General features: G+C 37.1%; 2 protein-coding genes and 1 long non-coding RNA gene across 8 annotated transcripts; all 3 read left to right on the forward strand.

Moving 5' to 3' along the window:
- The first annotated feature begins 221 nt into the window (after positions 1-221).
- LOC306849544 lies at positions 222-3,004 on the forward strand. Of its 5 annotated transcripts, none has more exons than XR_013782346.1 (12): positions 222-255; positions 756-821; positions 951-983; positions 1,176-1,209; positions 1,390-1,418; positions 1,595-1,643; positions 1,819-1,853; positions 2,033-2,105; positions 2,278-2,309; positions 2,418-2,496; positions 2,582-2,695; positions 2,876-3,004. It is a non-coding gene; the product is annotated as an uncharacterized lncRNA (long non-coding RNA). The 5 variants fall into 5 exon arrangements; XR_013782347.1 differs by having other exon boundaries at positions 2,418-2,487; positions 2,876-3,000; XR_013782348.1 differs by having other exon boundaries at positions 2,418-2,487; positions 2,656-2,695; positions 2,876-3,000.
- Positions 3,005-3,654: 650 nt separating this feature from the next.
- LOC306849538 (torsin-3A-like) lies at positions 3,655-7,570 on the forward strand. 2 transcript variants are annotated; one of them, XM_079384648.1, is made up of 6 exons: positions 3,655-3,979; positions 4,321-4,443; positions 4,590-4,855; positions 5,289-5,464; positions 5,575-5,699; positions 5,863-7,570. In XM_079384648.1, the coding sequence occupies exons 1-6, from the start codon at positions 3,814-3,816 to the stop codon at positions 6,108-6,110; spliced, it is 1,104 nt and encodes a 367-aa protein (XP_079240774.1). In that variant the 5' UTR covers positions 3,655-3,813; the 3' UTR covers positions 6,111-7,570. The 2 variants fall into 2 exon arrangements, with proteins under 2 accessions (XP_079240774.1, XP_079240775.1); XM_079384649.1 differs by having other exon boundaries at positions 3,685-3,979; positions 4,296-4,443; positions 5,863-7,221.
- Positions 7,571-8,392: 822 nt separating this feature from the next.
- On the forward strand, positions 8,393-13,445 carry LOC306849537 (calreticulin-like). The gene is made up of 9 exons (XM_079384647.1): positions 8,393-8,641; positions 9,007-9,108; positions 10,001-10,204; positions 10,299-10,393; positions 10,486-10,695; positions 10,923-11,036; positions 11,439-11,582; positions 11,686-11,778; positions 11,884-13,445. Exons 1-9 carry the CDS (start codon positions 8,548-8,550, stop codon positions 12,091-12,093), a joined length of 1,266 nt encoding a protein of 421 aa, XP_079240773.1. The 5' UTR covers positions 8,393-8,547; the 3' UTR covers positions 12,094-13,445.
- The last annotated feature ends 59 nt before the right edge of the window (positions 13,446-13,504 follow it).

Below are 13,504 nucleotides of genomic sequence, written 5' to 3' on the forward strand. Positions count from 1 at the left end.
TAAGTACGCATATTGAGAAACGGCCTAAATGATTTGTGTGTTGGAGCAGGGTTGCGGCCCTCCAGAACCGAGTTTGGACAGCCCTGTGCTATTATCACTGAACGCAAAAGGCACCACAGCGCCATCTGGCGTCATAAAAGTGCACTAATACAAGCAGAGGAATTTCCCAGAAACCATTGCGCTGAAAGAGTATAAAAATCAAAGCGACGCGTTCGTTCGGTCTCATTCTCCTGCGGCGCTTCAAGGGCGGAGCAGGTGATTCATTGCTTCGTTTTTATCACAGTACTCTAATGTTATGTGGGGTGTTTTATAATGTTAGTGTTTGTGGTGTAACGGTCATAAGAAGTTGAGGTTTATTTTTTTGTTTTAAATTCGATTCTGGAAGAAAGGGATTTGTTAATTTGAAGGGCGGTCCACGTGTTACAGGCCTCGAATGAGCGCTAAAATACTTGTAATTAAACTACCTTTTCAGACATGCTTCAGGTAAGTATTAAATGAAGTATTTTAGTAGTACTTTAACAAAAGCTAACTATTTGACGCTTAATTCAATTTTGTCACGTGGTTTGAAAGTACGTTGTGGCGAGTCATTCCCTCGTGTGCAAATGATGATACATGATGTTGGTAGGGACATCTGATAATATTTGATGAGAACCAACATCTCTGACATGCATAACTGTGCTCTGCGTGCAGTCTTAATGTCTGTTACGTGCAAAGCCTTTAAGGTTTTTTTTGTTTGTTTTTCTCTATATCTCCAGATCCAGTATCATGAGGACTCGTTTAAACGCGGGAGACACCTCAAGTCTTATATTAAATCTCTTCTGGTTGGTTGATTTGCTTATGATTACTATAAATGTATAAGAGTAGTGGACCGGAGTGGTCTCTCAGATTTTTAGTTTTGCACTGAAGAGTTGTGAGGTCTTTAACTGAGGTTAACTTTCTTTTTTTCTCAGGAATCGAGTGGATCTGAAGCAGCATTGTCCAAGGTTTTAATATATATTTTTTTTCTCGCAGGAAGAAATGCGTTTTGATTACTCTGCTTATGATGAATTAAAAAGAGAAATAAGAGTAGTGGACAGGAGTGATTTCTGAGAACCCATTTTCTGAGGCATTGTAAGGGTTTATTATTTTAAACTATAGTTGTTGGATTTTTGTAATTTATTTTTTTTTTAATGCAGGAGTGAATTGTGAATCTGGAAAGCCGTGTCAAAGGTATATCTTTTTATATATGCTGTGCTTTCATAGAAGTGTGTATATGATGACCCTATTTGCTACTCTTGAGTTTATGCTGATGAAACTGCAACCACCAAGATATCTTATCTGAAGCACAGCGTTTGAATATCATAGGTGCATTGGGTGTGGTCCCTGTTAATTTGTGGGTTTTTGTCATAGGAACATGTGCAGTCCAGTTGAATTGAAAGGTAAACATTTTAAAATGCCTCTTAAGCTGCAGTTATCCGCTGTTTATGATGATTGTTTTATAAAACAATGGGAATCTCTCTGAATTAGACTGAAAGACATCCGTGTACTGAAACAGTGCTTGTTTAAGACCTTGTCGTCTTTGTCTTTGTTCTATACTAACAGCAGTTTATTACAGGTTGTTTAAGATGTTGGCACAAGAGGGATGATTCCATCAGCTGAGCACGGTATTTTGCATTTTAATATTTAACTTTCTGTGATGCAAATGATGACCGCATAGTTCAGCAGAAAGTCCATGAAGAACTCAAAGCATAGTCTTTCGCTCCTATCTGATGCATCACAGGCGTTCTCTTTCTGTGTTTTAGTAGTTGCTTTGTCTTACTCCTGTTTCTCTCTCTGCAGCTTGACTTCTGCAGGGGCGGGCGTAAGCATGTCTGGTGAGTTTGGGATTTTTGAAATGGCTTTTTCTAAGATCTAATGCAAATGATGACTGCATAGTTCAGCAGAAAATCCATGAAGAACTCAAAGCATAGTCTTTCGCTCCTATCTGATGCATCACAGGCGTTCTCTTTGTGTTTTAGTAGTTGCTTTGTCTTAGTCTTGTTTCTCTTTGCAGCATGGATTCTACTACATGGGAGCAAGCATGTCTGTCTACGAGAGACTCGGCAGCAGTCTAAATGTGCTGCAGGGTAAGTCTAGTTAAGTGATTTGACTGCAGCCAAAGTGGTCTCAAACTGATGAATTAGAATCAGGTCTCTGATCTTTTTGAGGACATGTTAAAATTCTGATTTAAGGCCATGTAGTTATGCATTTAACATTTTTAAAGCAGAATGGCGTTTTAATTGTCCTTGTGTCTTTTAGGTCCGATGACCAGCATGATGTGCTGAGTCACTGTAAGTTAATTTTTTTTTTTTTTGGGCCATGGAGGATGGATATTAGCTCTGGCTGATCTGGTCACATGTTAAAATTCTGATCCTCATGGATATCTTCTGTTCTAATAGGCATCTGCTGATTGACCGATATGGTGGTGACCGCTCCTTCGTGCCATGGGGAGTACATGTGTCTTTAAAGGTTGGCTTTGTTTTTTGCTAACATACCCAATATCTATCTTACTTGGGTTTTTGTGATGCCTCAAATGTCTGACCTGAACACGCAATGTGGACAGTCTTTGACTGAAACCCAGGTGCTGGTTGGGCAACATGTTGACTGTGACCAACTAACCAATGGTGGTCTCTTTAGGGAGCTCAAGATCATCCAGGATGGCTCTGAAACTATCATGGTAGTATGATTATGGCACTCTTTTTCAGTGTTTCTTGCAACCTGTGATGACCCGATTCTGCCAAATGAATCTGCTGATTATATCCCTATACCGTTCCTTAAAATCTGAGGTTGACTTTGACTCAACGTTAACCTTTATTTGCACTTGTGCTCTTCTAAAATCTCTCCTCGTTTCTTGCAGAAGTTGCCTGCATCTGACTCTTCTGAACAACGTTCCAGGGCTTCAATTCTCTTTTTGACTTATTTAAAATGTCAATTGTTATCTTTTGTAAAGTGTCATTACTTCAATAAAGTGGTAAAATTAAAGGTCAGTCTCAAGTTTATAAGGTGTTTGTATGATTGTGTATGTGGGTTGGTTAACTGTAAATGTTGATCATTTAAACGGACACTCAGGTATTTGGTACACTTGGCATGTTTTAAGTCAACACTCCTCAAGCCATGCTATGGAAATCAATTTCTTACACATACCTTGCAACTCATTAACTGGGTTAATTCTGTCATGACAGGATTTGGAAGTTGATTTACATTTATTGACTTGTCTTGTGACTGTCACTTCCATGCATTTACTTTTGCTTTGAGGTTTACCAAAGCGTGACTCTATATAGGTATGAAACGGGATTTAGTAACTGTCACGTTCTCAGCATTAATGGCAGCAACTTTTATTGGACCGAGCATTTACTAGCATCGGTTCTACAGAAGCGGCTATACCTGATATGCAAATTAGCCCCAGCCATCTCATAACTAAAATACATCACGTTCTCAAACTACTGCGATTGAACAGTCTGACAAAATGAGCTGTTACCACGTGACAGTGCTACTTCAGCATGAGGTTAAACCGGAATATTTTTATTTGATATCTTTCATTGAGTTGTTTTAGTTTATAATAGCCACTGGTTTGATAAAACGAGTGGCAAAAAAATGCCTCTCGTTCTTACATGAAGCCCCGCCCTTTTTCGTTCTATTCCAATGACGATTGTGACGTTGCGTTTCAGTTCTGAACATTAAGCACAGAGGCGGCCTGCAGTCTACGAGACTCGGATGTATATGAATGGACGCTACAGTTACATCTAATAGCTCAATGTTACAGTCTTTGCAAGAACAATATTTCCGTCGGCACCGATGTTTTCACTCGTAATTTTGTTCTCACTCCTGGCTATATCGGCTGATGCGGATTTTTTTCAATTCGACAGCATTTCAAATGTTTCTACCTATTATTTAAATTACATCTATTGCAATATTTGGGAAGGGGACTGTCAATCACACCAGGATGATGCGACTCAACAAGGTAAAGATATAATATAGATATGTGTAATCAAAGTATATTTTAACATATGCTATGGTAAAATGATTATAATACAAAATATACAAAGCACATATATAATTTAGATAAAATGTAAGATCTAATGAATAACCAACGTGTCATGCGTTATTTTTTCTGCTAATTGTTTTATGAATGCGTTTAGAAATTTTCTTCCAATACTAAACAGAATGATGTATTGACTATAAATAAAATGCATTTTAAGTTGAATTGGATAAACTTTTCCGAGCGTATTTTTAAAGAATGGCAGAATTTGTAATGATTGTAATTTAACTCACTGCAGGCTTATGTAACACCTCTCTTCTCAGTGCCTACTGGGGACATTTGGTCAGGGTTTCCCCTGTACTACACTGGCATGCTGACTGCATGGTACTGCAGCCTGGGTCAGTGCTGTGATTCAGGAGACTGTAGGATTACAAATAACATCACAGGTAGAGCCATGCATGCGTTATTTTATGCAAATGTTCAGGTTTTTACAATTGTGGAAATCCTACAAATATCAGCAAGTTGAAACAAAAATCTTGTAAATATCTGAACATTTATTGAAGTGAATTTCTCTTATTAATGCATATTACAGGATTGGAAAAAGATCTACAGGTGGAGCTTCATGGGCAGCACCTGGTCCAGTCTGTGGTTCTGAAAGCCATTCAGGGATTCATCAGAAACCCTGAGTCCAACAAACCACTGACTCTGTCCTTTCACGGCTGGTCTGGTACAGGAAAGAACTTTGTGGCCGGGATAGTCGCGGACAACCTGTACCGGGATGGTATAAAGAGTGAATGTGTGCGTTTGTTCATTGCCCCATTCCACTTCCCTCACGTGAGATTGGTGGACGTGTACAAGGTGAGCAAAGTTTCAACATTTGACATTCACACAGCTGCCCATGTCATTTGGTCTGATTCAGCAGTCATTTGTTGATTTTTTACAAACAAATGAGTAGTATTTGGTTCCATTATAACATTAGACTATAATTAATTCGCTTGGATACATTTAACTTGAAAAAACTAAATGCAATGCATTTCACATAGGCAGGCATCTAATACAATCACTTTTTGGGGGGATTCTGGGGAACATTTATTGGATCACAGCCATTTGATGTCAAAGCTGTGGTATGATTGTATGATTATGCAATTCACCCTTGATATACTTGGATAATTCAGTTAGAAAACCTTACTCAATTGATTGCGGTCCAAATTCTGAAATATGCACGTAAGTTTTAGTGAATCCTGAAACTTTCAATCAGTGTTTGTAATTGTGTGGGTGTGTTTGCGACCAGGGCCAGCTAAGAGAAGCCATTCGAGACATGGTTCTGCGATGCCCACAGACTCTCTTTATCTTTGATGAGGCAGAAAAGCTTCATCCGGGACTCATCGATGCCATAAAGCCCTACATGGACCACTATGATAATGTAGATGGGGTCAGCTATAGAAGAGCCATATTTCTGTTCCTAAGGTTGGTGTGTTCTTTACAGATGCAAAATCTGAAAAATTTAATTTGTTGCTATGATCCAATTAAAAAAGAACCTAAAAACTAATGTTTGTTTCCTTAATATCATGCTTTAGCAATATCGGTGGTAGAGCCATCAATGAAGTGGCACTTGATTTCTGGCACTCGGGACAGAATAGGGAAGATATTGGCATGGAAGACCTGGAACATCTTCTGCGTGCTGAAGCCATGGAAGCAGGAGGTACCTGCAGTCAAGCACATCATAACTGAATTAATAAATCTAATTGTTAAACATCTGACAATATCTCATAGATGTTGCGTATTAAAATTCATATAAACAAGTCTGTGATTTTCAAGATAAAATGTTATGATTCCTGTTGTTAAATTACTTTTTACCTTTGCAGGAGGTTTTGCGCAGAGTGAGCTGATGTCAGGCCATCTGATTGACTTCTTTGTACCATTCTTGCCACTGGAGTACCGGCATGTAAAACTGTGTGCACGTGATGCATATGCAGCTCGTGGTCTTCAGCCGGATGAGGGGACTCTTGATGAAGTGGCTAAAGCCATATTGTATGTTCCGAAGGAGGAGAAACTCTTCTCTGCACAGGGCTGCAAATCCATTCCTCAAAGGATCAATTTCTTTTTTCCATAACGGAGAGCAACATAAGATCACTGACACACAGAGCATACTTGAATGAAGCAGAAATGACTGCTGATATCTGAAATGCAAATTATACAACACTGACAATGCAGAAAAAAACTTTATATGTAGAGTTTCAACTCTATATAGGACGGGGAGAGAGGGGTTTGCTCATGGTCAACCCTACTGAAATTATATATTTAAGAACTTTTTATCTATATCTAATCTATTTCTCCCAAGCAACGTTACAGTTTACATTCATTGATATGAACTTAAGCAACCTAACCTCTTTAAAGAAGACTGCATTTACAGTAATGCACTTACAGTGGAAGCCTCTTAGTCAAGCAAGCAAAATCACAATGTTTAACTTTTTTTTATTTTTTATTTACAGTTAAATGGAAATTGCTGTTTGCAACCTTTTTGTACTTCCATACTATGTATTTCTGAGTAAAACAGGATATTCAATAGAAAAATTTTATTGATTGGACCTGCTCGGCTTTTCCTGTAAGTATATTATTGTCAAATGTGTTTTTAAAAGACCATTTTAAATGTTTTTCTGTGGTAATCGACCGTATGCCACTGTTTTCTTTAACCTGGAATATTTCTTTTAGTTGCTGTTTAAGACCTTTTTTATATTTTTTGCATATTTCAGTCATCATTAACTGCATTAAAGATCATATTTCAAGACTTGCGTACCAATAATAAAAAAAAGTGTTTATTTTATATCTTTTGTATATCTGTCATGTATATTTAAATGTTACAACCTCTTCAAAACAAGTTAGTCATATGTGCTTTTTGTTCATTGATATTTCCATTTTGAACCCATTCTGATATGAAAATGTTGAAGTGATTCAGTTGTTGGTGAAGATATGCTACTGAAATGATCATTTTTATGTAGGTAGTAAAAGAGCTAGAGGGTTAAGCTTGACAAACATGAGATTGAAGGAACCATTGCTTTACAACTGAGATTTGATGCAATGCACATTTTTTTTTTACATGGGCCAGTATGCATTTTTCTGTAGTTTGCCAATTTATCAAATTCACCTGATTTTATTCACTGTAGGCTACTCTGTTTTCAACTGACAGCAAACTCATTGCTAAAAGTAAAAAGCTTCTTGATTTTTACGTGTCAGCTCTGATAATGTGTACTGAAAGAACTATATTCAAGTTTTTTGACGGATGAGCCATTTTATGCCACCAGCTAAAATTCTAAACTATTGTAAGGGTTTTGTCTACAAATAATGCCAGACAAGTGATGCCAAAGTCAACTTTTTAAAAGCGAAGATACTGTACTAAACATTCAGTTTCTGTTTAGAGTTTGGCTTTGTGCAGTTTGTTGTTATTAGCTAAACAAGCTTAAATTCTGCATTCCCTTTTCCCATTGATAACACAGAAACCAGAGGGAAATGGCATTGTTATACTAATATTTGTCTAATGTAAGAGAGAAATAAAAGATAATGTGCCAAGCTCTCAAAACTCTTGACTTGATATCTCTATATAGATTTTGCAAACCACTAAACCACATGCTTGGTTTAATAAAATGCAGTGGAAGTAAAAACCCATTACAGTAACAAGATCTTGTTTTTGAACAACTTCACAACTAAAATATCAGCGAAAAGCAGGATATCATGTTCATATGAGCACAAGAGATGCCAACTCGTGAATGAATATTCCTTCGAATTTGGTCGGTTCTTTTTAAAGAACGTCCTGAACCTGTTTCACGAGCTGATCTGAACGATTATTCACGAGTAAAATCGAACAATTCGTTCGCTAATCGAGTGGAAGCAGTTTTCGACTCAAAAATTCACTCGTCGAACCAAACAAATCTTCAAATTTCAGAAATATTACAAATGAAACTGGAAATATATTCACAACTTGATTGCACGACCATTTTTATTAACATAGATGGTTGTAATAGCATTTTATTGAAACGTGAAAAAAACAGTAACTTAATGAGATTGTTTGGCGGTTTTATGATCTGCCAAACAGTAGTAAGTATATACATGTGGCTATTATGAAATATATTAGATCATATACCACTATGTAATATAGCACTGCCAGACTGTCTGATGTCAGGAATCACGCAAGAACGTAATGGAACCACTGAATCCGTTTTCCGAACCGGTTCACTGAACCGATTCGCGGAAACGAGTCTTCTCATCTCTAGTGTCTGCCAAACGCGTGGTCAGCTGGCATTGGCCAGAAAGGACCTTCCACAGCATTCCGCAAAATAATCTGATTGGCTGACCGGTGTGACGCTATCGTCTCCAGCTGCCGTCCAATCAGAGCCAGCCATCTGTTCCCAGTCTAGAGGCGAGACCGAGCGAAAGAGAGCAGCGCACAGAGCTCATTATATACATATTCAAGCCTCGTATTTCTTATTAAATCGTTTTCTTTATATTATACCGTTTTGTCTCTCTTAAAAAGAGTATATATTTTTACTGCAAAGATGACAGCGTTATCTCTACTGTTTATGGCCGTGTCCATCGCTTTAATAACTGCAGAATCGTCTGTTTATTTCCGAGAGCAATTTGAAGACGGTGGTAAGTTTGAATCATTTGTGTTTTTATGCTTTTTGAATACCATTTATGCTTTCTTTGGCTTTCGAGCATGTGATGGAGTCACCATAGACCCGATTTTCTATGAGATGGAGTCACTATGCTATTTTAATGGCTTGGGAACAATGCTGTGTTGCATTCATTTAATAATAATAATAGTGATAATAATAATTTAAAATTGTAGTCTTGGTTTAGATAGTGGTTATCTTATAACAAAGGCATCATGGATGAATAATGGTCAGTGGAGCAAACGTCCTTGATTTAATCTGATTTTACTCATAATTATGCATATATGCATGCTAATAATAAAGCTTTTAATTTTATATTCATGTCACACATGCACATTTCAGACACTTGGAGGAGCCGATGGGTGGAATCCAAGCATAAATCAGACTACGGGAAATTTGTGCTCTCTGCAGGCAAATTTTATGGCGATGCTGAGAAAGATAAGGGTGAGTGTTGCTTCATTTATTACAGCCACCAGATAATTGACTCCGGTTTGTTTGAATTTGTGGTTTCCTCCGTTTTGCATTATTTTATGCTCTGAATAATACGCCAGGGGAGGGGCTATTATATGTGACGTCATTCCCTCTGCTGTACTGAACTGTAGGCATGTAACACCATCTGATATTTACTATGTTTCAAAACATGATAAAACCACGTGTACTGTAGGGCCCAGTTACCCTGGCACAGACTAGATTTATTTTCTCCAACTTTGTGTTTTGCTGAGGTTGAGGAATATAGTATGCTTTAAAAACCATGGGAAATTTAAATGATAAACATATGTAATTCAAATATATATTTGAGACTGTATCTTTCAAAAAAATTGACCAAAAATGTTGATGATTTGATGTTTCAAAAATATTGGTTGTTTAAACATTAAATGTTAAACTTGTACTTTTTTATGAGAGCAGTAACAGTAAAGAGACTATTTATAATGGAAAAATGTGACATGATTGAATGTGTTTATATGACTGAACGTGTTCTGCCTACCTTGTATCTTGCATGTTATTTGGAGAACACTGTGAAATAACAAAATATTTAAATAATGTAGATAATGGATTAAGATTTTTTTTTTTTTTTTAATAAAACATTTTTTGATTATTACATTTGATTAAACGAAGAAATAACCTGCAGATTAATCAATTTTTTAAATAATCGTTAGCTAAATCGTTAGTTAAAGACTGTTTTTGGATTTTCTATCCAATTAATAAAAGAAACAGTCAAAAGATTAATCAGTTATCAAAACAAACAATCACAAGTTGTAGCTCTACTCATCAGATGATTTATATGGGGATTTTAATAACTCACAAGTTACTCAGATATCTCACTTTGAACTTGCAGGTCTTCAGAGCAGTCAGGATGCTCATTTCTACGCGCTGTCATCCCGCTTTGCTGATTTCAGCAACAAGGATCAGCCTCTCGTGATCCAGTTCACTGTAAAACACGAGCAGAACATTGACTGTGGTGGAGGCTACATCAAACTTTTCCCATCAGACCTCAAACAGGAAGCTATGCATGGAGACTCCACATATAATATCATGTTTGGTGAGTATCTTAATAACCGCTTCATTGATGAACATTTTAAACATTTTGTGCTTTTGGACACACAAGATGATTTAACTTGTTTTGTCTCTCCCAGGTCCTGACATCTGTGGCCCTGGAACCAAGAAAGTACATGTAATCTTCAATTACAAAGGCAAAAATCATTTGATCAACAAAGACATTAGATGCAAGGTAATCCTATTGTTCATGTATTTCTTTTTTGTCCCATAATGCTCCATGGCACCAGTCCTCCAAGCTCATATACCATGTATTTTATCATCCAGGATGATGAATACACCCACCTGTACACGTTAATTGTCAATTCTGACAACACTTATGAAGTCAAGATTGATAATAAGAAGGTAGAGTCTGGATCTCTGGAAGAAGACTGGGACTTCTTGCCTCCCAAAAAGATCAAAGATCCCGACGCGAAAAAGCCTGAGGACTGGGACGAGAGAGAGAAGATTGACGACCCTGATGACAAGAAACCAGAGGTAAGGACAGTGTCCTTGTTGTTTATCCAGAAACCAAACTGATTTTTACTCTTGTTTGTCGCAAAACAGATTAACTTTAAGCCACTATTTGGAGTAAATGTGCACAGATCACCAAGTAAATAAGTGCATGCGTTGGATTTCCTGTATCTTAACAACAGCTGTTCCAATATAAAGTATAACATTTTATGTTCCTTGCTAATATCACTTTTGTCTGTATGTTTCTGTAGGATTGGGACAAAGCCGAGAACATCCCTGATCCTGATGCCAAGAAGCCTGATGACTGGGACGATGAGATGGATGGGGAGTGGGAGCCGCCCATGGTCACCAATCCAGAATACAAGGTACTATTGTTTCTTCAGTTGTGGTTTCTGTAATGGAATATTTTCTTCCGTATTGTGACGAACATCTGAGTAAAATGGATTATCGAAAATGTATGGCAGGGTCTTAGTTCTATCCATTGGTTGTTGATTGGATGGCGGCAGAGCTGGAAGTGAGCTTGAGCTTGATTTAAAAGAAAGGGTGGGTTTATGATTGGAGAAGCCTGGAGTATGGAACATATAGGCTACATGGATAAATGATTCACAATAAGATCAATAACATGGATTTAGAAAATTGATAGGGTGAATTTCTATTTCATGCCTGATTTAATATTGGAAAAAGATGCAGATTATGCCTAAAAACAGGCTGAATACTGGCTCTGTTTTCTGTTTTATTTCAAAAATTTAATTTTTAATATTTTCAAGGGTGAATGGAAACCCCATCAGATTGACAATCCTGCTTACAAGGGGAAATGGGTGCACCCTGAGATTGATAACCCAGAGTACACCGCTGACAACGAAATCTATAAATACGATAGCATCGGAGTGATTGGACTGGACTTGTGGCAGGTAGCAATTTGCCTTGTGTCTCAAACACAATTACAATTTTCAGATATTTAATACTGTTTAATGACACATTCTATACCACCTTTCCTTGTATTTTATATTTTAGGTGAAATCTGGCACAATTTTTGACAACTTCCTCATTACCAATGACCCTAAGATGGCAGAAGAGGTTGGCAATGAGACTTGGGGTGCCACAAAGGTATGTTTCTTCAATTATTATGTCTCCATCCTAAATAATTTTTCACTTAATTGTGGTTTTCAATAGAAATTTCTAATTGTTATGTATTGTTTATGTTCCTCTCAGGATACTGAGAAGAAGATGAAGGAAGGTCAAGAGGAGGAGGAGAGAAAGAAGCGTGAGGAAGAGGAAAAGACAAGAAAGGAGGAGACAAAGGATGAAGAGGAAGAAGAAGATAAGGAAGAGGAGGAGGAGGAGGAGGAAGAAGAAGAGGAGGAGGAGGAGGAGGAGGAGGAGGAAGAGGAAACAGACTCTAAACTCAAAGACGAGTTGTAGATTTCAACAGGAACTTGTGAAGAAATACCCCATGACTATTGGGGTACAAGGCAGAGAACTGGACTAATGCTGGACATTCCTTTTTGTTTTCCGGCAGGATTTTATTTTTTGTCTCATTCCACTACTACAAACCTATTTATAGATGAATTTTTTTCATAATTTTCATTTGCATGATGTCAAGCAAAGTGCCAAGCATTTTCAGTTAGGCAGGGTTGAAGGCAGCCAACATAAAAATCACACATCCCCATCTGTAGTGTGAGATATGATCCATAAAAATTCAATGCTCATCTTTACAAATGTCAGATATCCTGTTTGCTAAGCAATTCTGTGACATGAAACTTGAATCATAACAGTCATCAACTGGTAGCTACAATACACTAGAATAATTACCTCAAAAAACATTATCGTTATCTATTTTGTTGATGATTTGGAGCAAATTTGAGGTACTGTTGTCGCCATTTCGTTCCCATTTCACTTCTGTTACAGAATATGCCAATTTGTTTAGATAGATGTCATCTCATCTGCAGCATTTTGGCTTGACACAGTTGTGTGTGTGTGTGTGTGTGTGTTGGGTTTGAGAGAGTGTCCTCGCTTTATTGCATGTTTCATCTTAACCCAAACCTCAAATTCATAACCTTTTCCTTCCTCTTAATATCAAACTATCAGTGACTAGGTTAAATTCTTGGTTGTGTACTTTCCCAAACACACTGGATCTCACAAGCTGATACAATTTTGATCTTGCCCTGGTCAGCAAGCAAATTCTGACTCGCCTGGTTTCTCAAGAGTTGAAGTGAATAATTTTCTTGTCCAACTGACTGAATATTGGGAAAAGTGAATTAATATCAGCAATGATTTCTCTGAGTAGCTGCAAAACTCTTGTGTGTTTGCGTTGGTTCTGCTGATTGCTGATTCATTGAATTTGGCAAATATGGTAATCAGGCCCAAGCTGAACCTGGAGTAAGGAAAAATTGAAAGCTTGTGAGACTTCAAGGGTGTTATGAGGAAAGTGCTATAGTGATTCTAGTAACACTTCTGCTCTCCAACAGAGATTTCACAGCCATTGTGAATATTGCACTGCTGTACTGCTTCAATCAGATACTTCTCCCAGCAAAATAGATTGAGACCTTTTTTTTAAAGATATATTTTGTACTTTTTGTGTTTGAAGGATGTTCCTTGACATATTGAGAAGAAAAGCTCTAGTATGAAAGTTGTTGTCCAATAATAAAACTACAAAAAGAGTAATATACCCTAGTGTCTTTTTTTCGCTTAAACTAAATAAATTATTGTAAATTAATTACTCCTTCAAAAATTAATAAATCTTATGAATATAATAAATAAACACACTTAATTTCACAGCAAATGTGCACTTTTTGACTTTGTAGAATATAGCTTTTATGAGTAAAATATGTCT

The sequence above is a fragment of the Barbus barbus genome (assembly GCF_936440315.1).
Source record: "Barbus barbus genome assembly, chromosome: 29".
Lineage (NCBI taxonomy): Eukaryota > Metazoa > Chordata > Actinopteri > Cypriniformes > Cyprinidae > Barbus > Barbus barbus.

What these genes read in the sequence shown, in the direction of transcription:
- LOC306849538 (XM_079384648.1), top strand. Translation starts at nt 3,814, where the DNA reads ATGTTTTCACTCGTAATTTTGTTCTCACTCCTGGCTATATCGGCTGAT. An exon ending in GATTACAAATAACATCACAG is followed by an intron (nt 4,444 to 4,589) that starts GTAGAGCCATGC and finishes TGCATATTACAG; the next exon opens with GATTGGAAAAAGATCTACAG. An exon ending in GCCATATTTCTGTTCCTAAG is followed by an intron (nt 5,465 to 5,574) that starts GTTGGTGTGTTC and finishes ATCATGCTTTAG; the next exon opens with CAATATCGGTGGTAGAGCCA.
- LOC306849537 (XM_079384647.1), top strand. Translation starts at nt 8,548, where the DNA reads ATGACAGCGTTATCTCTACTGTTTATGGCCGTGTCCATCGCTTTAATA. An exon ending in CACATATAATATCATGTTTG is followed by an intron (nt 10,205 to 10,298) that starts GTGAGTATCTTA and finishes TGTCTCTCCCAG; the next exon opens with GTCCTGACATCTGTGGCCCT. An exon ending in CTGATGACAAGAAACCAGAG is followed by an intron (nt 10,696 to 10,922) that starts GTAAGGACAGTG and finishes ATGTTTCTGTAG; the next exon opens with GATTGGGACAAAGCCGAGAA.